The sequence below is a fragment of the Salminus brasiliensis genome, chromosome 12 (assembly GCF_030463535.1).
Source record: "Salminus brasiliensis chromosome 12, fSalBra1.hap2, whole genome shotgun sequence".
NCBI classification, from domain to species: Eukaryota; Metazoa; Chordata; class Actinopteri; order Characiformes; family Bryconidae; genus Salminus; species Salminus brasiliensis.
The window spans coordinates 10042971-10066830 of NC_132889.1; the positions used below are offsets into that span (position 1 = coordinate 10042971).

General features: G+C 41.3%; 1 protein-coding gene across 2 annotated transcripts in view; it reads right to left on the reverse strand.

Annotated features, from left to right (window-relative positions):
* Nucleotides 1-23860, reverse strand: part of iqck (IQ motif containing K) — a 41068-nt gene that overhangs the window by 15366 nt on the left and 1842 nt on the right. For both annotated transcript variants that reach the window (XM_072692894.1, XM_072692893.1), the window contains exons 3-6: nucleotides 17744-23560; nucleotides 17580-17632; nucleotides 17378-17455; nucleotides 17045-17129 (exon numbers count right to left, since the gene is read on the reverse strand). In XM_072692894.1, coding sequence (XP_072548995.1) covers nucleotides 17045-17129; nucleotides 17378-17455; nucleotides 17580-17632; nucleotides 17744-17782 — 255 coding nt within the window. In that variant the 5' untranslated portion in view covers nucleotides 17783-23560. The remainder of the gene's footprint in view (nucleotides 1-17044; nucleotides 17130-17377; nucleotides 17456-17579; nucleotides 17633-17743; nucleotides 23561-23860) is intronic.

The window sequence follows — 23860 nt, forward strand, 5'->3', positions numbered from 1 at the left end:
GAACACCATCCCCACCGTCAAGCATGGTGTTGGAAGTATTATGTTTTGGGGGTGTTTTTCTTTTAAGGGCACAGGCCAACTTCACTGCATTGACTGGAAGATGAACAGGGCCATATATCGCAAAATCCTGGGTGACAACCTCCTTGCCTCTGCCAGGGCACTGAAAATGGGTTGTGGATGGGTCTTCCAGCATGACAACGAACCCAAACCATACAGCCAAGGAAACAAAGGAGTCGCTCCATAAGAAGCATATCAAGGTCATGGAATGGCCTAGCCAGTCTCCTGACCTCAATCCCATAGAAAATCTATGGAGAGAGCTGAAGCTTCGCGTTTCCAAATGCACGCCTAAAAACCTTAAGGATTTGGAGATGATCTGCAGAGAGGAGTGGGCCAAAGTGTGGGCAAACCTTATTAAAAAAACTACAAGAAACGTCTGACTGCTGTGCTTGCCAACAAGGGTTTTGTCACCAAGTATTAAATGACGATTTCCTTCAATGAAATTCGTATTCTTTTTTATTTCTCATTTCATGTCATTTTCTCAGTCTTTCTTTTGATATTCTATGTGTCACTGTTAAAATAAAGACGTTTGATTTATTTTTTGTATTAAAACGTTTTAAGTCAGTGAGGGGGTCAAATACGTATTTCCTCTACTGTATGTTTTTGTTTGGATATGCATAGTAAACAGTAAAAGGTGCCCCAGATTTTCATTTGTCTCATAGTCAAGTTAAAGAAAATCCATATTTTAAATGTCAATTAAACAGTCCTATAGCTTCTTTAAGGAGTGAGTTTTCTCAGGCCACTGAGTAATATTTAGCTGCTTATCTTTGTAATACAGTTTTGGCACCACCTATAACGAAACTTTGTTACTGTGTAATTAAGTAAATTAACCCTGATTTCCAAAATGCCGAAAGTTAAAGACATCACTTTGAATGGTGCCATAGAGTATTTAAAAACTGTTCTGCTGCAGGGTGAATTACCCTAATGTGGGACATTTTTGCATTTCAGTTTTCTAGAATATGTTGCAAAATGCAGCAAATACATTAAACAAAAACCTTGTATCATGGATGTATCATAATCACACACACGCGTAACACACACTTCATGTGATTGTACCTCTTACAATGTTACTTTGTCACGCAAAGCCTTGCAATATCCATCAGTTTTTTAATGTTTGACATCATTTGAATCTGATGATAAACCAATAAAATAGTCCAGAATTAGTACAATCTTTTTACTTCCATTGGATGTTAATTCATTTTTGCCATCTATAGTAAAGCTGTTGCTTTGGATATGCAAGGCTTTTGCATGACAGCAATCATTTATCTGTTGCTAGACAAACAGTGTGTCTGATCAAAAAGCTGTAAACAAGCCCATTTAAAGTTTCTGCTATTTCTTCTTATCTTCTATCCAGACCATTTATCTTCTTAATTTGTCATAACATATTGAGGCAACAGGCCATATATGGCAATGGAACTGCTTATCAGTCGATTAAACAATTACTTTTGAAAGTGAAAAAGGAAAGGACTACGTAAAATGTCTTCAAAATCTAACTGATTTCTGCAATAGTCAAACCATTTGAAGTAAAGTTTACACTACATTCACATTTGATTGTTTCATTTCAAATCCATGGTAGTATACAGAGGGGAAAAAATACAAAAATGGTCACTGACTATAGGAGCATAAACCAAAAGGACTATCCTTCCAACCGCTCCACGGACAATGCTATCACCACTACCCTTCATCTATCTCTCTCCCACCTGGAGAAGAACACGTACACCAGAATGCTGTTCAACTTAGCATTCAACACCACTGTCCCACAGAACCATATCGGAAAGCTAAGCCTGCTTGGCCTCCCTCAGTAACTGGGTCCTGGACTTCCTGACTGGGAGGCCCCAGTCAGTCCAGGTTGGGAACAGCATCTCCAGCACCATCACACTGAACACCGGGGCGCTCAAGGGCAGTTTTCTGCTGTTTACCCTGCTGACTCATGACTGTGCAACAAAATACAGCTCTAACCACATCATAAAGTTCGCCCAACAGTGCTGGGTCTGATCAGCAAAGGCAACGCGTAAGCATACAGAGAGAAGGTACAGCAACCAAGGAGATGGTTGTTGACTTCAGGAGGGCACAACACAACCACTTTCCGCTCATTATTGAAGGGTCCTTTGTGTAGATCGGTAAGAGTTTGTTGATGTCCACGGAGAACCTCTCCTGGACTCTGAACACCAGCCCTACAGCCAAGAAAGCCCAGCAGTGCCTACTTCCTCTAGAAGCTGAGAAAGGCCCGTCATCCTCCACCCATCTTCTACAGAGTCATTATAGAGATCATCTTGAGCAGCTGCATCACTGCCTGGTTTGGAAACTGCACCATCTCTGACCACAAGATCCTCCAGCGAACAGTGAGTACAGCTGAGAGGATCATCGGAGCCTCTCTCCCATCCATCATGGACATTTACACCACCTGCTGCATTCGCAAAGCAACCAGCATTGTGGATGACTCCACCCACCCTTCTCACAAACTGTTCTCCCTCCTGCCGTCGGAAAGAAGGTACGGCAACATCCGGTCCAACGCGACACCACTCTGCCACAGCTCCCCCCCCGAGTCAACCTCCTCCATACATAAACCCAAGAGGGTGAATCCTGCACTTTGGTCCGGCATCCTGACTGGGAAAATCACAGCCTGTTTTGGGAACAGCACCAAACAGGACAGACGTGCTCTCCAGATCGTAAAGGACCTCTGCCATCCAAGCAATAGACTTTTCTCTCTCTTACCGTCAGGGAAGCACTTTTGCTCTTTGAAGGCAAACAGAGAGGAGAGTTTTACTTGCACAACATTTTGTTGCACTTCCACATTTTGCACTTTAAACTTGACAACTCACATTTAGTGTATATATTGCTATTTCTATTCTATACTATATATACAGTGAGTCCAAGAAGTATTTGATCCCTTGCTGATTTTCTTTGTTTGCCCACTAATAAAGACACTATCCTTCTGCACTTTTAATGGTAGATATATTCTAACATGGAGAGACAGAATATCAAGACAAAAATCCAGAATATAATTTTAAAGAATATATTTTAATTAATTTGTATTTCAATGAGGAAAATAAGTATTTGATCCCTCTTGCCAAACACACTCAATACTTAGTGGCAAAGCCTTTGTTTGCAAGCACAGCGGTGAGACGTTTGTTGTAGTTAACCACAAGTTTAGCACACACACCAGGGGGAATTTTGGCCCACTCTTCTTTGCAGATCCTCTCTAAATCATGAAGGTTGGTGGGCTGTCGCTTGGCAACTCTGACCTTCAGCTCCCTCCATAGATTTTCGATCGGATTGAGGTCTGGCGACTGGCTGGGCCACTCCATGACCTTAATGTGATTTTTCTTGAGCCAATCCTTTGTTGCCTTTGCTGTATGTTTAGGGTCGTTATCATGTTGGAAGACCCAACCACGGCCCATTTTCAGATCCCTGGCAGAGGGGAGGAGGTTGTCCCTCAGGATTGTGCGGTACATGGCTCCATCCATCTTCCCAGTGATGCGGTGAAGTAGCCCTGTACCCTTGGCAGAGAAACACCCCCAAAACATTATGCTTCCACCTCCATGCTTGACGGTGGGCACAGTGTTCTTGGGGTCATAGGCAGCATTTTTCTTCCTCCACACATGGCGGGTGGAGTTGAGGCCAAAAAGTTCAATTTTGGTCTCGTCTGACCACAAAACCTTCTCCCAATAACTTGGTTCATCTTTCAAATGATCATTGGCATACTTGAGGCGCGCCTCCACATGTGCTCTCTTCAGCAGGGGTACCTTTCGGGCACTGCAGGATGTGAATCCATTGTTGCGCAAAGTGTTGCCAATTGTTTCCTTGCAAACTGTGGTCCCAGCTGCCTTCAGGTCATTTGCTAACTCCTGCCGAGTGGTTGCAGGACGATTTCTGACTGTTCTCAGCATCATTGCCACCCCACGAGGCGAAATCTTCTTTGGAGCACCGGGCCGAGGTCTGTTGATTGTCATGTTATACTCTTTAAACTTTCTGATAATTGCACCAATAGTTGTTACTTTCACATCCAACACCTTACTAATCTTTTTGTAGCCCATTCCAGCTTTGTGAAGGTCAACAATTCTGACTCTGAGGTCCTGTGACAGCTCTTTGGTTTTACCCATGTTGGAGACTTGAAATCTGTGTGATCTGTCTGATTCTGTGGACAGGTGTTTTTCACACAAGTGATTAGTGAGAACAGGTGGCTTCAGGTCAGGTAACAAGTTGATTGGGAGTGTCTAACTGGTCTGTAAAAGCCAGAACTGCTAATGAATACTAAGGGATCAAATACTTATTTCACTCCATGAAATACAAATCAATTAATATATATTCCTTAGATTTATTTTCTGGATTTTCTTTTTAATATTCTGTCTCTCCATGTAAGAATACATCTACCATTAAAAGTATAGAATGATCATGTCTTTATTAGTGGGCCAACGAAGAAAATCAGCAAGGGATCAAATACTTCTTGGACTCACTGTATATATATATATATATGTTTTATTATGTATATTTTATTAATTGACAATGTATTATCTTCTTTGCTTATGTATCTTCTTTGCTTATGTTATTTTACATATTCTACATTATTCCATCCTGTTGTTTCATGTGAGCAGACAATTATAAAAGCATTTCTCTGCCAGTTGTACTGTGTATAACTATGTATGTGACAAATAAAACTTTTAGATGCTTCAGATCATCCAACACATTTTACATGATACAGACAACACAGGTAAACACACAATGCAGCTTTTAAATGATCATTTCATTAGATTTATTCAAAACCTATCCTCCATTTAAAAAAGTACTACAATTTATTGAAAAACTTCCGAACTTATCAACCTCAGTCTAATTTCCATCAAACCCAATGGACAATGTGGCACTGCTTAAATGTAAAATGACAAGGCAAAAAAAAGCTTGCAGCGTGGTACAGTGAACAATACGGTAATTAGAGTATAAAAGGCGGTCAACCAAGCTGAAGGTATTCCACTCTTCCTAGAACCATTTATCTCCTCTGCAAACTGTACAACCTACACACTTGATTCAATTCCTTCAAACTACTAACAAAATAAATACCCCCAGTTATAATCAGACCTCCACTCTGCATGATAGTACAGAGTATAGAAGGCCATTCAATATAGCTTGTCCAATAAATTTCCCCTCGCTGATATAGAATAACAAACAATCCTAGAATACTTGTGTGTATATACTAGTGTGATTTCTAAACTTATTAAACCTCTACTTTTTCAATATTAACAAAGAAAATATTAGACAACCGGAATTAGAGAAAATTATCACCTCAAAGATCACCTGTGGCCCAACACCTTTGCTCATACCTGCATAAGAACCACATGTATGAGAAATTACAATCTTGATTTAGACTCTATCATAACACAGACAGCTTTAATTACGATAACAAACTACTTTTCCTGCCTCTGATCAGGGCTGTGTGACCTCAGTGCAGCTTTTGATACCATAGACAATATCTAGAAAGGTTAGAAAACATGGTTGGAATCACAGCAAAAGCTGGGTGTCACATAACTTCCTCCTTATAAATAGTGGCAAAAAAGAGGTTCTCCATTTTGGTTTCAAGCCACAAGAAGGAAACTTAATAGACATAACAGAAATAGACTTAAAGTTAAATTTGGCCCTAAAGATCTTGGCATCATAATTAATTCAAAATAATTCCAATCTGGATTCAGACCCCATCTCCTTCTTGCCTCTGATCAAGGCTATGTATCTTTATTAGCCCTACTCGACCTCAGTGCAGCCTTTGATACATTCGATCACGCAATACTATTAGAAAGATTAGGGCAAGTAAACTCAAATTTATTTGTAAAGCACTTTTTACAAATGTTGTTGTCACAAAGCAGCTTAAAACAATCAGTAATTAGTAAAAGACAGAAAAAAAGAAAAATAAATAACATAAAAATACATGAAAAATCTAAGACCCCCAGTGAGCAAGACAACGGCGACAGTGGCAAGGAAAAACTGCCTCAGAGCTGGAGATAAAAACCTTGGGAGGAACCAAGACACACAAGGGGGACCCATCTTTCTCTAATTATAAATTATTGATAAAATTTTTGATTACTGATTTAAAGATTGACTGTATCTGAGTCCCTGAATTTTGGAAACTACTAAGAAGCCAGCACCCTGAGATCTAAGTATATGTCAGCCCCCGGGCCGCGATTCCGGGCCACAATCCACAGGCTCCTGGGGTCTTTTAAGTTAATGTTGAGTTGATTTCTATGTTCAGGTACTTTCTGTTTCACCACCCGTTGTCTACCAAGGACTTTTATGTTGACAGCGGTCGAAGTAAGACGCCATGTTTTCTGTTTATCTCTGATTTGTTTCACCTGAGTGCTGGGGTACAAAGGGAGCAAACGCAGATGCCTCGGCGCCGAGAATTACTCTTGCGATGCCAAGCTGTGAGGTTGGCTTCACGTTCAGGAGACTTCTAGGGAGGTCTACGAGTTCAAGTAGTGTATGCTCTATCGGAGCGGTTTCACGTTCAGGAGTTCACTGTCTGGTTCACCGGTTGGTCGCCAGGGAGATTTGGCGTCCGGTTCCCTTGCACCCTAGTCGAGTAAGTTCATCAGCGCCTGACGAGCGCGGTTTTGGGGTGAGGTTTTTGTTTGCTAGTTTCATTGGTTCCTTTGCGTTCTAGCCTTCTCTCCCGTTTGATTTGTCCCCTCTCGCTTTGCTCCCGGACTACTTTCCAGCCTCAGGTGGTCTTCCAGGTTAAGCCCCATTTCAGTTGTCACCTGTTTGTTTTCTGTTTCTGTTTATTGGACCCTGTACTTTGCTGCCTCGTTTTGGTTGTTTGTTTGTTTTGTTTGGTCATTAAAGACTATTTCCTTGCATTGCTCTGTCCCTGCGAGTATTCCCTTGTCTCGCCTAGCCAGCATGACAGAATTCTCGGCCGACACCCTCCGAACAGCAGGGATGGACGCCTTGGATCACGCTGTTCGCGCCCAAGGTCAATTCTTGGGGCAGCAGCAACACACTCTGCAGAGCGTGTCAGAGACTGTCGGCCACCTGGCGCAGCAACAGGTGGGCCAGCAGCACCAAGTCACCCAACTAGTGGGTGACGTTCAGGGGCTCACGAATCTAGTAAAGACTTCGTTGGAGCCTGCTAGCTCTCCCAGTCCCGTCTACACACCCCATAGCGCCAACCGGATACGTACAGTGGCAATCCGGAACTTTGCGAGGGGTTCTTGCTTCAGTGCGAGGTATTCTTTAAGAACTCTCCGACCGGCACTGACCAGGCGAAGATCGCCTTCATAGTATCCCGGCTCGCAGGGAGGGCTCTGGATTGGGCCACTGCCACCTGGACGAAGCTTAGCGAAGGATCCCTCTCGGAATACCTTAAACATTTTAAGGCGGTGTTTCTACACCCCCGAGAGGGACTCACCAAGGGCGACCTGCTGCTGCGCATGGAGCAGGGCTCCCGGTCGGCTGCTCAATACTCCCTGGAGTTCCGTACTCTGGCGGCAGGGAGCGGATGGAATCAGCCGGCCCTCTTGGCCCTGTTTCGTAACGGGTTGAACCCCCGTCTGCAGCGGGAGCTGGCCTGTCGGGGCGAGACGTTAGAGCTGGACGACTTCATCACGCTCGCGATCCGGCTGGACCAGCTCCTAGGTCACCCTACTCACCCTACTCTACTCACCTGGGGGATCGGTCACCTGCCCCAAGAAGCAGGCCAGCCAAGGTGCGCCAGGGAGTATAGTACTCTCCAGTTCAGCGGGTACGGCGGCCTCCGCCTCACCAAGTACACCGGAGAGTGAGCCCATGGAGGTGGGTATCGGCCGCTTGGCACCGGAGGAACGCAATCGTGGGGCATCGTCGCAGAGACTGCCGGAGGAGGATCCTGATGGCTTCCCGCCCAAACACCGATGGGCGCGGGGAGGGGACTCCTCGCGCTAATGCGGTGAGTCTGCCCGTTCCGGGGCTAGTGTCAAGGTCGATCACGTTGCCAGTAGTAGTGACCTACTAGTCCCAGTGTGTGTGTGTTGCAGCGTTGATCGACTGCGGTGCGGAGGGGAGCTTCCTGAGGGCCAACATCGTGGAGCGTCTGAGAATCCCGGTGGAGGAACTCCAGAGACCTCTCCGCATCACCTCCCTGGACGGGCAGCCCATGGGTCCTCGCCCCATTACCCACGTGACCACTGGGGTCCACCTAGCCGCGAGTTTCTTATACCAGGAGGAGGCCTCACTGCTGGTACTCCCGGCCTCCGAGCATGCTCTGATACTAGGTCTGCCATGGCTTAGTAAACACAACCCTCACATCTCCTGGCCAGACAGGGAGATAGTATCTTGGTCCTCATATTGCCGCACACACTGCCTCAATCTCGCCCCCCTTAGCATCGGGTCCACCTCTGTGGAGAGCCCTGAACCAGAATCCCTAGTCGTCCTGCCGTCCGAGTATGAGGACCTTGTAGATGTCTTCTCTAAGTCCGGTGCTGCTAAGCTTCCCCCCACCGCCCGTACGACTGCGCCATTGACCTAGTAGAGGGAGCGGTCTTACCTAAAGCACGTGTTTACCCCCTCACTAGGGAGGAGGAACGGGCGATGGAGGATTATATAGACGAAGCCTTAGTCTCCTGTCACAAAGTCTCCTGTAGCGTCAGGGTTTTTCTTCATTCAGAAGAAAGGGGGGGGGTTGAGGCCGTGTATAGACTACAGGGCACTTAACGCTATTACCAGGCGCTTCCCCTATCCCATGCCGTTGGTCCCGTCTGCCCTCGAACAGTTGCGGGGGGCCCGGGTGTTTAGCAAGCTGGACTTGCGCAGTGCGTATAATCTCGTGCGGATCAGGGAGGGGGACGAGTGGAAGACGGTGTTTATGACCACCAGGGGGCATTACCAGTATCGGGTCATGCCAGATGGCCTAGCCAACGCCCCCTCTGTCTTCCAGTCATTCATTAATGACGTCCTGAAGGACTACCTCGGACGATTCGTGGTGGTCTTTCTGGACGACATACTGGTGTACTCCCCCGACCTGGTCACCCATGTGCGCCACGTCCGCCTGGTCCTGGCGAGACTCAGGTCCCACCAGCTGTTTGTTAAATTAGAGAAGTGTGTGTTCCATGTGCCGGAGATACCTTTTCTGGGTTACATTATCAGTGAGCGGGGGGTTCTTATGGATCAGGCAAAGGTTCAGGCGGTCCTGGATTGGCCGTCACCAGGCTCGGTCAAGGAAGTACAGAGCTTTCTAGGGTTTGCAAACTTCTACAGGAGGTTCATTAGAGACTTCAGTAGTTTGGCAGCGCCCATCACGTCATTGCTTAAGGGAGCCCCGCGGCGCATCACTTGGACGCCGGCCGCGGAGGACTCGTTCCAAGCACTCAAGCGTGCTTTCAGGTCGGGCCCATTGTTGCGCCACCCCGATCCCCGTAGGCCGTTCGTAGTGGAGGTGGATGCCTCCAGTACAGGGGTGGGGGCCGTCCTGTCACAAAGACAGGAGGTAAGCGACCGCTTACACCCCGTTGCGTTTTACTCAAAGAAGCTCACAGGAGCAGAGCGGAACTACGGGGTAGGGGATCGGGAGCTCCTGGCGGTCAAGATGGCGCTGTCCGAGTGGCGTCGGGAGACCGTGTATAGGTCTCCACACGGGACATGCGGACTGGTCTTCCATCACAGAAGTTGGCAGCTAAGTACATGGGTCCATACGAAGTTGTCAAACATATTAACGAGGTTTCTGTTAAGGTTCGTTTACCCCCTCACTCACGTATACATCCGGTGTTTCATGTGTCGCAGCCCAAGCCTGTGGTGCCTGGGCCCCTGGACGAGGCCACCCCGGCGGACACGCCACCGGAGCCTGTAGAAGTGGAGGGGACCCCCGCTTACACGGTCCAGCGAATACTGGACTCCCGACGGCGCGGGGGGCCGACTTCAGTATCTTCTGGACTGGGAAGGGTATGGTCCGGAGGAACGCTCCTGGGAACCGGCTGGAAATGTCCTGGACCCGGCATTGGTCCAGGAGTTCCATGAACGCTGTCCGGACAAGCCGGCTCCCAGGCCTCGCGGTCGCCCCAGGAAGTTGTGGGCCCCCGCCCGTGGAGGACTCACCAGTCAGCAGGGGCCACGGCCCGTCTCGTCGGACCGAGAGGGCCCATTCTTGGACAATCCGGGTTCTCAGGTGTATGGCCGGCGACCGTGGCGTCCCCGTCGGGGGACCCAACCGGCCGCCTCGGGGGGGGGGGGGTACTGTCAGCCCAGCGGCGCCGCGCCCCCCCGGGGGCGATTCCGGGCCGCGATCCACAGGCTCCTGGGGTCTTTTAAGTTGATGTTGAGTTGATTTCTATGTTCAGGTACTTTCTGTTTCACCACCCGTTGTCTACCAAGGACTTTTATTTTGACAGCGGTCGAAGTAAGACGCCATGTTTTCTGTTTATCTCTGATTTGTTTCACCTGAGTGCTGGGGTACAAAGGGAGCAAACGCAGATGCCTCGGCTCCAAGAATTACTCTTGCGATGCCAAGCTGTGAGGTTGGCTTCACGTTCAGGAGACTTCTAGGGAGGTCTACGAGTTCAAGTAGTATATGCTCTATCGGAGCGGTTTCACGTTCAGGAGTTCACTGTCTGGTTCACCGGTTGGTTGCCAGGGAGATTTGGCGTCCGGTTCCCTTGCACCCTAGTCGAGTAAGTTCATCAGCGCCTGACGAGCGCGGTTTTGGGGTGAGGTTTTTGTTTGCTAGTTTCATTGGTTCCTTTGCGTTCTAGCCTTCCTCCCCCCGTTTGATTTGTCCCCTCTCGCTTTGCTCCCGGACTACTTTCCAGCCTCAGGTGGTCTTCCAGGTTAAGCCCCATTTCAGTTGTCACCTGTTTGTTTTCTGTTTCTGTTTATTGGACCCTGTACTTTGCTGCCTCGTTTTGGTTGTGTTTGTTTGTTTTGTTTGGTCATTAAAGACTATTTCCTTGCATTGCTCTGTCCCTGCGAGTGTTCCCTTGTCTCGCCTAGCCAGCATGACAGTATACTTGATGGTTTATAATATGTGATAAGATCTCGCAGACACTCAGAAGCAAGACCATGTAGGGCTCTGTATGTTAATAGAAGAATTTTGTAGTCAGTACGGAATTTAACTGGGAGCCAATGCAGACATATCTTCAAATTATATAAAAGTAAGATATGTTCTGCAAGGCTCTATTTTAGGACCGTTATTATTTACATTATACATCTTACCACTGGGAACAGTTAAAAGCAGACATGATGTTAATTTCCATTGTTATGCAGATGACAGCTCTATATAATCAGCAAAACCTGACAATAAATCCAGATTAAAGAAAATTGAGGACAGTGTAAAGGATATAAAACTGGATGTCACATAAATTCCTTCCTCTTAACAGTAACAAAACCGAGGTTCTCCTTTTAGGTCCAAAAGACACTAGAATAGGAAGACATAAGAAATGAAACCAAACGATTTGTTGTATTTCATTTCCTATTTTAAATTAAAATCATATGGAGCTCTAAGTGGTCCAGTGGACGAAGGCGCTGCCCCTATGAGCCGAAGACAAAAAATCAAAGAATTTTGTCTCTACATAATATGGGGTAGGGGATATGGAACATTAAATTTGCTGATGACATGACAATCGTGGGCCTGATCTCCAAAGATGATAAGGCAGCCTACAGAAAGAAGGGTTAGCTTTCTGTCACACTGGTGCCAGGAAAACAACCTTTCTCTTAAGCCCAGCGTATTATCGGGATTCAGCTTCCAAACCTTCTAGATTTATACACCAGCCGCTGTCTGAGGAAGTCAAAGAGGATTATTAAGGACTTCACCCACACAAGCCACTGCCTGTTCTCACAGCTGTCCAGCAGCAGGAGGTACAAAAGCTTGAAGACCAGAACCAGTCCAGATAGCTTCTATCCTCTAGGAATTAGACTGCTTAACAAACAATAGCAAAGTGTATCGCCCAAAGTCCACAAGCTATGTCATCTGTATCATCACACCTCCTCCCCATACAAACACATTCTGCACCCTGTACTTACAACTGAAACTCCTATGCACTGTCACACTGCATCCACAAAGACTTCACCCCACCCGCACTACACCTGAATTAATACCCATCCATTTTCTAAATAATGTAAACATTTATATTTTATCAAACCTGTACATTTAAGCTATTGAGACTCGTGCAATATTATAAACAGATAGTATGTATAGTGTGTGTAAAATGTGTGTACATGTATAGTATAAGTTAATGTGTAAATATTCAGTATTTCTATTTTGTAAATGTGTGTTCTTTTGTTGTACTACTGTGAGGGACAATGCATCAACATTTTTCACTCACTTTACACCTGTGTAATGGGACGTGACAATAAACTTCATTTGATCTTAAGTTTAATCTATGTAAAAATTTCATGTGATTTTTTTCCAGGTACTATGAATTCTGCCTAATAAAATGGAGATTAAACAAGTTTGCACATTATAAAATGACTGGGGGCCCAAGCTTTGGAAAAAAGGGGTCCAACCTGTCCTCCTGTGTTTATCTCTGTGTTGATAGTGCTGAGGGTTTTTACTACTATATGAGGAGAAAATTACAAAGAGAATTACAAAGAGACCATGGCTTATGACAAGTGGTAAACATAACAATGGGGAGGACTTCTGTATAAGCATAGTCAAAAAATGTCCAACTGCTGCAAAATGGGTATTAAATAGATATGGGTTGATGTAAGCTCTGCTTTGTTTTAAAGTGTATTAACTGTCTTTTAGAATTGGAAGGAGTTTGAAGCTGAACTTGCAATTTGCAGGCGGTCCTCTGATTTAGTTTTTCTGATGTGGAAAGTATATTTATTCCTTAAGTGCCTAAAATAAAGCTATTGATCTATATCCCAATTTCTTCTGGCAAGGGATTATGATCTATTCCTTGCATTCAGTAAGGAGGATATTTCGCTGACCATCCAGAGGTTACACCTATCTTGCATGTCTAACATTTTTTATTGGGGGCATGCTTGTTTACCACTGCCAGAAATGTGTTCCTAAAATGGTCCAACACTAAGGGCATCTGGGATTTCAGTGTTTCAAATTCCTTCCAACCACTATCTGAGAATCTGACGATTTAGATATATTGGAAAAAAATAGATCTATTAAGTCTGCTCTGAAAAAAAAAAAAAAAACTGTAATTTGTTAAGGCTACTTCTGAGTTTGTCACTGTTTGTTTTAACCAAGAATCAGATACTACCACTTTATCTGGATCAGACTGTGAAATGAATTGCTCATGGTTAAATGTATTACGAATATGCTTTTTCTTCAATTTGAAAAGCAGTTGTTTAACACAGTCAATCAATGACTAGACTGACATATAGACAGACACACGTGGCACTCTCACTACCAGTGACGCACATGCAAAAATAGTACAGATTTATACAAACTGATAGACTAACTATGCAAAGTTACACTATTCACTGGCAGGAGGCACGGGTGCGGATAGTCTGGGTCCATACTTATATGGTCTTACTTTGAACCTGAGGCAAACTGATCGGCCCTGACTTCACTCATTCTAAAGAGGTATGCAGGTTCTGGGATAAACATGTTTTTGTAGCATGTTATGTAGTTTCTGGTGATATACAACCACTCAAAGCAACATATGATTAACATTACGTAGTGTAGTAGCTTATGCAAAGCAGCCTCAACACACATTCGTAATTTAGCGAGAAAGCGGAATGTCTGATGGGGAGGGGGAGAGTCTGGCAGACCCTCCTCTCACGCAAAGGCTCTGGTTAGAGCTCAGCCACTTTGATAAATGCTGCATATCTTTCATGCCTTTCTTTTTACATGCTGTTAATAAACTGTGGTAACTGCTATCCAAGTGTGCCTTAAAACATGACCAAAGAAGTCAACTAGCTTGGTCAAGCTGATAGACCAGGTACACTATTAAACTCAAATTAACACACACACAAGCAAATGTAATGTTACATAAGGTACATCTCAAATATCATATCAAATATCAAGTATATTATCATGAAAAGAAATCCAGTCCAGGTCATTTAAAATTAATTTCAAATTATTAGAATATCTGATTTAGATTAATTTATTAATTAATAATAAATAATAATTTATGTATTATTTAATTTATTATTTAAAATACAGTGTATCCATCTGTCTAGTTCAGCACACTTAACCACAATCATGGGGAAAACTGTGGACTTAACAGTTGTCCAGAAGACAATTATCAACACCCTCTATAAGAAGTGTAAGTCGCACAAGGTCACTGCTGAAAGGGCTGGCTGTTCACAGAGTGCTGTATCAAAGCATATTAATGCAAAGTTGTCTGGAAAAAATGGAAATGTGGTAAAAATAAAATAATAAATAATAATAAAAAGGTGCACAAGTAACGTCGAGTAAAGTCATAAAGTCGATTCAAAACTCTGGACTGTTTTAGTGCATAAAGAGCAGATACAGACATACATTTCCATTAAAAAAAATAGGACAATAACTGCTGCATTTTAAATATCAAGCCACCCCTTAATCAGAGATGTCAGAAGCATGTAACCTGGGATAGGGAGACAAAGGACTGGACTGTTGCTCAGAGGCCCAAAGTTCTCCTTTTAGATGAAAGCACATTTTGCATTTCATTTCTTTTAGAAATCGGGGTCGAAGAGTCCTAGAGGAAGCGTGGAAAAAGTTCATTGTGAAGTTTTCGTAGTCTGTGATGGTTTGGGGTGCTATGTCATCCGCTAGTGATGGTCCTTTTTTTAATCAAGTCCAAATTCAACGCAGCCATCTACTAGACAAATTTAGAGAATTCCATGCTTCCATCTGCTTTCAAGCCTTATGGAGATGCTGATTTCTTTTTTAGCTGGACTTACAGTGCCTTGCAAAAGTATTCTTTTCAACCTTTTGCCATATTTCAGGCTTTAAACATTAAGATATGAAACTGTAATTTTTCATATAGACTCAACAACAAGTGGAACACAATCATGAAGTGGAACTAAATTTATTGGATATTTTTAACTTTTTTAAGAAATAAAAAACTGAAAAGGGGGGCGTGCAAAATTATTCGCCTCCCTTGCGTTAACACTTTGTAGTGTTACCTTTTGCTGCGATTACAGCTGCAAGTCGCTTGGGGTATGTCTCTATCAGTTTTGCACATCGAGAGACTGAACTTTTTGCCCATTCTTCCTTGCAAAACAGCTCGAGCTCAGTGAGGTTGGATGGAGAGCGTTTGTGAACAGCAGTTTTCAGCTCTTTCCACAGATTCTCGATTGGATTCAGGTCTGGACTTTGACTTGGCCATTCTAACACCTGGATACGTTTATTTGTGAACCATTCCATAGTAGATTTTGCTTCATGTTTTGGATCATTGTCTTGTTGGAAGATAAATCTCCGTCCCAGTCTCAGGTTTTTTGCAGACTCCAACAGGTTTTCTTCCAGAATGGTCCTGTATTTGGCTCCATCCATCTTCCCATCAATTTTAACCATCTTCCCTGTCCCTGCTGAAGAAAAGCAGGCCCAAACCATGATGCTGCCACCACCATGTTTGATAGTGAGGATGGTGTGTTCAGGGTGATGAGCTGTGTTGCTTTTACGCCAAACATAATGGTTTGCACTGTGGCCAAAAAGTTCGATTTTGGTTTCATCTGACCAGAGCACCTGTTCCACATGTTTGGTGTGTCTCCCAGGTGGCTTGTGGCAAACTTTAAACGAGACTTTTTATGGATATCTTTGAGAAATGGCTTTCTTCTTGCCACTCTTCCATAAAGGCAAGATTTGTGCAGTGTATAACTGATTGTTGTCCTATGGACAGAGTCTCCCACCTCAGCTGTAGATCTCTGCAGTTCATCCAGAGTGATCATGGGCCTCTTGGCTGCATCTCTGATCAGTCTTCTCCTTGTCTGAGCTGAAAGTTTAGGGGGACGGCCGGGTCTTGGTAGATTTGCAGTGGTCTGATACTCTTTCCATTTCAATATGATCGCTTGCACAGTGCTCCTTGAGATGTTTAATGCTTGGGAAATCTTTTTGTATTCAAATCCGGCTTTAAACTTCTCCACAACAGTATCTCGGACCTGCCTGGTGTGTTCCTTGGCCTTCATGATGCTCTCTGCGCTTTAAACAGAGCTCTAAGACTATCACAGAGCAGGTGCATTAATACGGAGACTTGATTACACACAGGTGGATTCTATTTATCATCATCAGTCATTTAGGTCAACATTGGATCATTCAGAGATCCTCACTGAACATCTGGAGTGAGTTTGCTGCACTGAAAGTAAAGGGGCCGAATAATATTGCACACCCCACTTTTCAGTTTTTTATTTCTAAAAAAAGTTTTAAAAATTACATTTTCATATCTTTATGTTTGAAACCAGAAATGTGGCAAAAGGTTGAAAAGTTCAAGGGGGCCAAAACTACTACCAAATGGTTTACTGACCATGGTATTACTGTGCTTGATTGGCCAGCCAACTCCCCAGATCTGAGAGAGAATCTACGGGATATTTTCAAGGGCAAGATATGAAACACCCAATCTAGCGATACACACAAGCTTAAGGACACTATCAAAGCAACCAGTGCTTTAATAACATCTCAGTAGTGCTACATAAAACCATAGCAACCACCTACAATACCACAGGAACCAGTGGGGACCACTTCAGCTGCACAACTATTCTGTGTTACTTTCAGGAGATGCACTTTTCTAGTCTTGTATTTGTCCGTTGTTCAATTTTTTAAAAGCGTAGAAAAACATGAACTCACTGAACTAATCATGGTTGTCTGGCATAGGCATGGCAATTTTCCAAACCTTGAGGTGCATAAAAAGTCTGGTAGAGAGTGAAATCATGGGAAATGTAACATCAGTCTTGTGACTGGCCAATGTACTGCTCATGTAAGCAGAATTCAAGATAAGGTCTACCTTGGTTACATGAAGAATATTGTGAAATATATCATTCATTTATTTATTTAACATGTAAAGTAAAATAACATACTTTGAACATGTATATTCTCATAAGATTACCTTAATTAGAAATAAAGCATCTTAAATAAAGCAACTTCCCTTTGGGCTTTAAATCTCACCTTGTAACCTTTCCAGAAGGTCTGGATGAAAAGTGCAGCCTGCTCATCAGTCAGTAGCATAGAAAAAGGGATAACTGCCCTTGGACTACGAAACAAAAGAGCAAAATGATTATCTTCTATAGTTTTTTGTAAAAACAAAGATAATCTTACATTAAGACTGTAGTAGGTTGATTCAGGTCATGAAAAAGATGCAATTAGTTCAAGGTACATTAACTTGTGTTGAAAAACAAGATGCATTAGAGAAGTAAAAGAGGCACTGCTGATATATAAAATGAATTTCAGTTCTTTAGACAAGGACATGCAATTTTGTGAAGAAAACCCTCTTCCACTCACTGTGTGCTGAGCCAGTTGGAGACAAAAGGAATCTCATGGAAATCCAGGGGAGTCTGACCAGTCCTCTGCTTATTTTTGCTGAACAAGAGAAAAGAACAATGCATTGAAAACACTTATTGGTCAGTATAAATGATGCTAGAAATTATGAAAGAATATCAAAATAGAAGTTGGGATATATAATTGACTAATGTAATTTACTTACTTGTACAGCCATTCAGTCAAAAAGTCACAACCATTAAATGTAGTTCTTTCTTTCTATAAGTAACAGATAATAAGATTTTAAAGTTATAGCTTAATGTAATCATATAACATAATTGCAATTAATTCAATGCAAGTTACAGAACCCTAGACTTCTTAACGTCTGACCTTCATACAAAGGTGTTTTTTTACTGCTTCTCTCAACATGGCCTCTAATCCGGGCAGCAGCACAGGAAACACAGTTTTTTCCAAATACTGAGTGTTGGGGCCTGTGGATCAATAATATGCTTAAGTAACACTTAACTGAACCCTGTTACACTGGAATGTTTATGTCACAAAAAATACACTATAGTATATAACTATACTATAGGCTTCTTTTATCAGCTTTAATTAAGCTTATCATGTAGCCTAAAATGTCTGTTTCTATTTTCAAGATTTTGGCCATCATTAACAAAATGAATATCTTTTTTACCAAACAAGAATTAACTGACAAGAATTAACCGTGGCTTAGTTTTGGATTTATATATCTCTCCCTATTAAAAAAAAATAAAGGTGTTGTCTAGATAAAATTTGATTTAACTTAAATTAAAAAATACAAGTAAATCAGTAATCTGTAATATATATTGTTTAATATTCCTCCCAATCCAAATTGTTTCAACTTTCCTGAGAATATGTGGACATGAAAACTTGAACAAACCTTGCATTGTCATTCAAGCGTCGGGTTAGAGCGCCGGGTTATCGATAACAGGGTTGTGGGTTCGATTCCCGGGCTTGGCAAGCTGCCACTGTTGGGCCCTTGAGCAAGGCCCTTTACCCTCTCTGCTCCCCGGGCACTGGAGTTGGCTGCCCACCGCTCTGGTTGTGTGTACTCACTGCCCCTAGTTCACTAGTGTGTGTGTGTGTTTACTACCACAGATGGGTTAAATGCGGAGGACACATTTCGCTGTACAGTGTACACTGTACAGTGACAAATACGTGCACCTTTACTTTTTACCCTTTGAAGAAAAATGAATGGTTCACCTGTCTCACCTGACCACAGGAGCCATGTTTTTTTCTCTAAAGACCTCATTTCATTTTATGTAAACGGTAAAAAGATGCTAAATATTTGTCTCATCTGTCAACATGACGTTCTCCTACAAAGGACTGTGGCTTCCTCAGTTAAGTTCTGGCAAACTTTCATTAAGTCACAAGGTGCAACACAGTCAGGTTGTTAGGAAGTTCTTCAGCCAGTATTCGAACATTCCTTCGTTGCTACCTTCCATAAATGCTTCTCTTCCATCCACATACAGGGAGCATTGTTACTAGTTTTTCAATGACTAAATATTTCTTGCCATTTAGCAAAATAAATATCTCAAGGGCTCATTTGCACCTCTGTGTAAAAAGCGCAGAATTAAGAAACAAACCATGAGAGAACTCTAAGATAAAGGTTGAGAGTTTCTTCTAAAAACCTGTTTCAAATCTAAATTTCCTCTGATAAAAATAAGTAAATAAATACACTGCTTATGGTAAATTATGTTATGTTATTAAAACATCACTCATTTTGAACTGTGAAACAGTCTGTGATTAGCCATGTCCTAAAGCAGCTCATCACACGAGAAACAGCCTAAGCTTTTTCAAAAACATCTGTTCACATAAAAAACAGACACTAAGATTTAATAGCATTAGCAGCACTTAGAAGTTGGCCCTACTGACTGAATTTAAGGCTTTTCATGTTTCTGCTATGGATGTTCTCTTACGCAGGCCAATTGACATAAAACAACATTAAACACAACTCACATAATAATAAAAAATGGAAAAATGGAAAATAAAGTAAATAAACAAACAGAAAAAAGTTACAATAAAAATTCTAATGACGCACAGTATAAAATTCAACAAGATCTTGCATCACCCTATGTCAGTCAATCTGGTCAAATTAGTTTTTTATATAGTCAAAGTTGGGCTGCCACACCTCATAAAACATTTCCAAATTGTTTTTCAAAAAGTATGTAATCTTTTCTAGGGGTACACACAATCCAAGGAATATTGAGCTCATGTTTACAGGTACAAGCAACACAATTTTTAAGTGCAATTAAAAGGATTTTAATATGCCTTCTAGCAAACCCTTTTTAGGGTTAGAATTGGTCAAATTACCCAATAGGCAAACTTTTGTATCTAATCAAAAAGAGATGCCATGAATCTCAGATAATGTGCTGCCAGAAGTCATGTACTTTAGGTCATGACCACGTAGAGAAAGTACCATCAATAACACTAAAAACCCATCTATAACACAGGGGAAACATTTAAATTTAAATTCTGTAGCTTAACTGGAGTATAATAAAGTTGATATAGAAAATTAAATTGAATCAATCTATATCTTGAGCTCGTGGTTGAAGTGACACCATCCCTACAAAGATCTCCCCACAAATTTGGATCTATAGGCAAACAAAGTTCTTTTTCCCTTTTTTTTTTAGATCTATCTGGATTGTGTATTGACTTTTTCCGTGTATAGACCTAGTCTAGGAGATTTACCTAGACACAAAAATGCCTGATTAATCTATTAATTGAGGAGAAAATGGATTTTGGTATTTGTATTGGCAGAGATTGAAGTAAATAAATAAAAAGAAATTTGTGCAAGATATTAATTTTACCAGCCTTTATTCTACCCAGTAATGAGAGAGGGAGGTCTAGGCATCTATCAACATCCACAAAGGGGCAACATTTAATTTAAATAAATCCCCAAAATTACTAAGTGTCTACTTAAGTGTCTAATACCAGTGGTAGTACTGCTAAGGGGAATTTATGGCTTATGGAGTTATAGTTTATAATAATAGTATAGTATAGTTATAGTATAGTAATCAAAAAGTGGAAGAATTTCAGATTTATACAAGTAAATTTTATATCCGCTAAACAGACTTTATGAATTCAGGATTTTTACTATTAGACAAAGATCCTACATGATTAGTTAAATATGGTAAAAAAAAAAAAAAATGTCAGCGAATAGTAAGATTTTATAGGTAAATGGGCCTATTTGAAATTTGTGAATAAAAACGTTATTCCTGATAGCCTCAGGCGGTGGTTCAATAGCTAAAACATCTTGTCTACAGAGTCTTGTCTACAGACTCTAAAAGTGTTAAAATGTGTAAAAGACATACAATTAGTAACAAACAGTAAATCACTAAGTGACAAAGTGGAATGTTGGAATTTTTGTGGAATTTTTGTCATGTGTGAACTATATTTGCCAATCTGTATTTTCTATTTTGCAGTCATATGATGTAAGTGAGACTCACAGGCATCATCAAGCCACCAAACTAAAATAATGTTTATTATTATTATTATTGCTGCTGTACTAAACAACATTAAGCAATATAAATGTAATAAAAATACTCCTGAATGTCACATAGCATATTTAAAACTAAGTGGTTTACTGTAGTATGAATGGGCAGACTTGCACATTCTTATCTAAGGCCTAAATTATAAGGTTGTATTATGTATGAAATCATTAGGCCTAATTACTATTGACCGATACTCAACGTTATGACACTCAGACTCGAAAGGTCAGATCTCAGATCACATTGGAACTGGGTCAAATTAGAGTATATAGACATCAGTTGGAGTTAATGTGTTTGTGAAATAGAAATTCTAAGGCTAGAACCAATTAATGGGGTTTCTGTCTCAAGATGAAGTTACAAAATAAAACACATTGCTCACTTTCTTTTGTGGCCATTAACAGACAAGCTGCAGAGAAGAACACACTTGTGCAACAGTGATATCCATCCACAATCAGCATTCAGCAATTACATGAGATTACATGTTTTCAGATTATGTGTAAAACAGTATGGAAAAAATGTCCATGTTGCTTACCAGGAATTATATTAATTACAATTTATAAATGTTTTTTAAAAGACATTTCTTTAGTGTTTGTTTAGTAATATTACCATCATATCTTAATATTGTTCATGTAGTGTCAATATTGTTCATCATGTTTTATTCACAGCATTTATACTATCAATGCAGCTCCCCAACTTAGGTAAGACACTGTTCTAATTAACACAAGTAAATTTACTTTATTTTTAGTGCAGTTTTTAATCTTATAATCCAGACTGACTGACCTACCTGACTCCCAGTTTAATTCAACTGTTGCTGCATTTGTGCATTAAACAGCAAAAACAGCAGAAAACAGACAAACGTTTCATGGAAGAGTGGTTTAAATCATTATATTCTGACATATTGAACTGCTGTTCTGTGTACTGTGTAAGTCTTACTTAAATTCTCCGCTCCACCTTACCACCAGCTACTCTTTTTAGAAAATTATCCCCTCCATTCCATATTAAATAGCGCAGCAGTTAATGTGCACATTTCAACAGCAGAATGTAGCTGCTGCAGCATTTAAGGTGGAACTGGAAATTAGAATGAGATAACTTTAGCCTTGTTGCTAACTCTTACCATCCCTGCTCTTATCAATTAAAATAAAGCTTTTCTTTGTTTTGTATAACGAAATGAGGTCACTTATGCACAATGTTTAGGGTAGTTTTGTGTTTCTCACTGCAGCAGTTAAAACCAGAGGGCGCTCTGCTATAAAACCAAGGATCAGAAGTGGACTGGGATTTAAAAGCAGACATCCGGACCCAGTAAAAAAATGCCTGTGATCCCTAGAAGTCGTGGTGCATGAAAATGTAGGGCAGAGCTAAAAAAATCTTACTGTCGCTCTGCAAGCAGAATAAGGCAAGGCCTAATTCTGGCAAAATGCACTCGGTGAACATATACTTAACCCCTCAGACTTATCACACCGGCCAATACGTCTCTAATTTAGCCAATCCTGAGAGCAGAGACGGTTGGTAATCTCTTGCTGTATGTCGATAAACACACTGACTTATTTTTTCTTTTTAAAGCACTTACTGGCCATATACCTTTATACAACACAACAATGCTCATAAAAATAGCAAATTACATCACTCTTAGCAGTATAACCCTTCAGGTCCAGAAGTTTAATTGAACTGGGAAAATCTGCTTTCAAAAACAGTGCACCAGCTGGTGTCCATCAATCATTAAAAACTCTTCTTTTATTTCAATCTAGTTAACATTTGTTTTGTTAAATATGTCTGCTTTAGTTGCCTTTTTTACCATTCATTTAACATTCTTTATTTTATTTTTCCTTATTATTATTTTTAGTTATTGCTGAACCATAGTTTCTTGTTTTATGCTGAACTATTATAATTTATTAATATTATATCTGACTCATTTTACTATTCAAATTTCTTGTTTTCATTTTTAATCTATATTTTATGTATATGCTAAACTGTAAATAAAGATCGCCCTCAATGTAGTTTAAATAAAGGTTCAATTGAATTGATCAGATCATATTCGCAAGTTAAGGATTACAGCTGTTTTGTGCAAGGCTCCTTGGTCACAGGATGCTGCATTCCCTTGTTCAACTGCTAGAACCACTAAAACCAGAGTTGCACTGCACTCTGTGTGCTGTATTAGCCAGTCTGGTGTTTTGTTAGCATATCTGTGTCAAATTCTACTATTTGTAAAATGCATAAAACTGATGTATCTCGCAGGGATAGAAGAGAAAAGACTTAATACCACAAACCAGATCCTCTTTCAAGACTCCTATATTTCACTAGTCAAATAGCTACCTGCACATCTTCTTGCATGCAGTATTATGTTCATTTTTACAAATCGATAGAGCTTAGAAATACTTTCACTACCACTTCAATAATAAATTTCTTCCATTTTAAGGAACTTGTTCCAAGGTCAAAATAAGAGCTATATGGTGTGCTAAGTACAAGGTATGTGGTTCAAAGAAAGTGGATGGTGAGTGTATACTGTAAGAGAAACCTAACCATACTTACATTGCTGATTCTCTAGAGTAGGTATAGTACTGGTAGAAGTGGGAGGCTGCTCTCTGGATAGTGAACATTTCTTTGAAACATGATATAGAGCCAGAACAGCAGGACAGTGGAGTTCCTGTATGTTCCCAAACAGTTCTGAATCCACTGCAACCTAATGAAAGGCATAGGAATACTAAATTATTCACTTGACTTCATGTTAAAACAGCATTATGTATTATGTTTTTATGCTTTCACTGATTTATTTAAAAGAGTGAGACATATGTCCTAAAAAAGAAAAAAAAAGAATTTGGTGGTGTTTTTTCTGTGTCTTGAACTAGAACATTGCACAGAGTGGGTGAAATAATTCAGGAGGACTACCTCAAAATTCTTCAGCATAACCTTAAACCAGAGCTAGGCGATTAAAAAATGGACCCGATTGGGTTGTGGGATGGTTATAGCAGGTCTACATTAA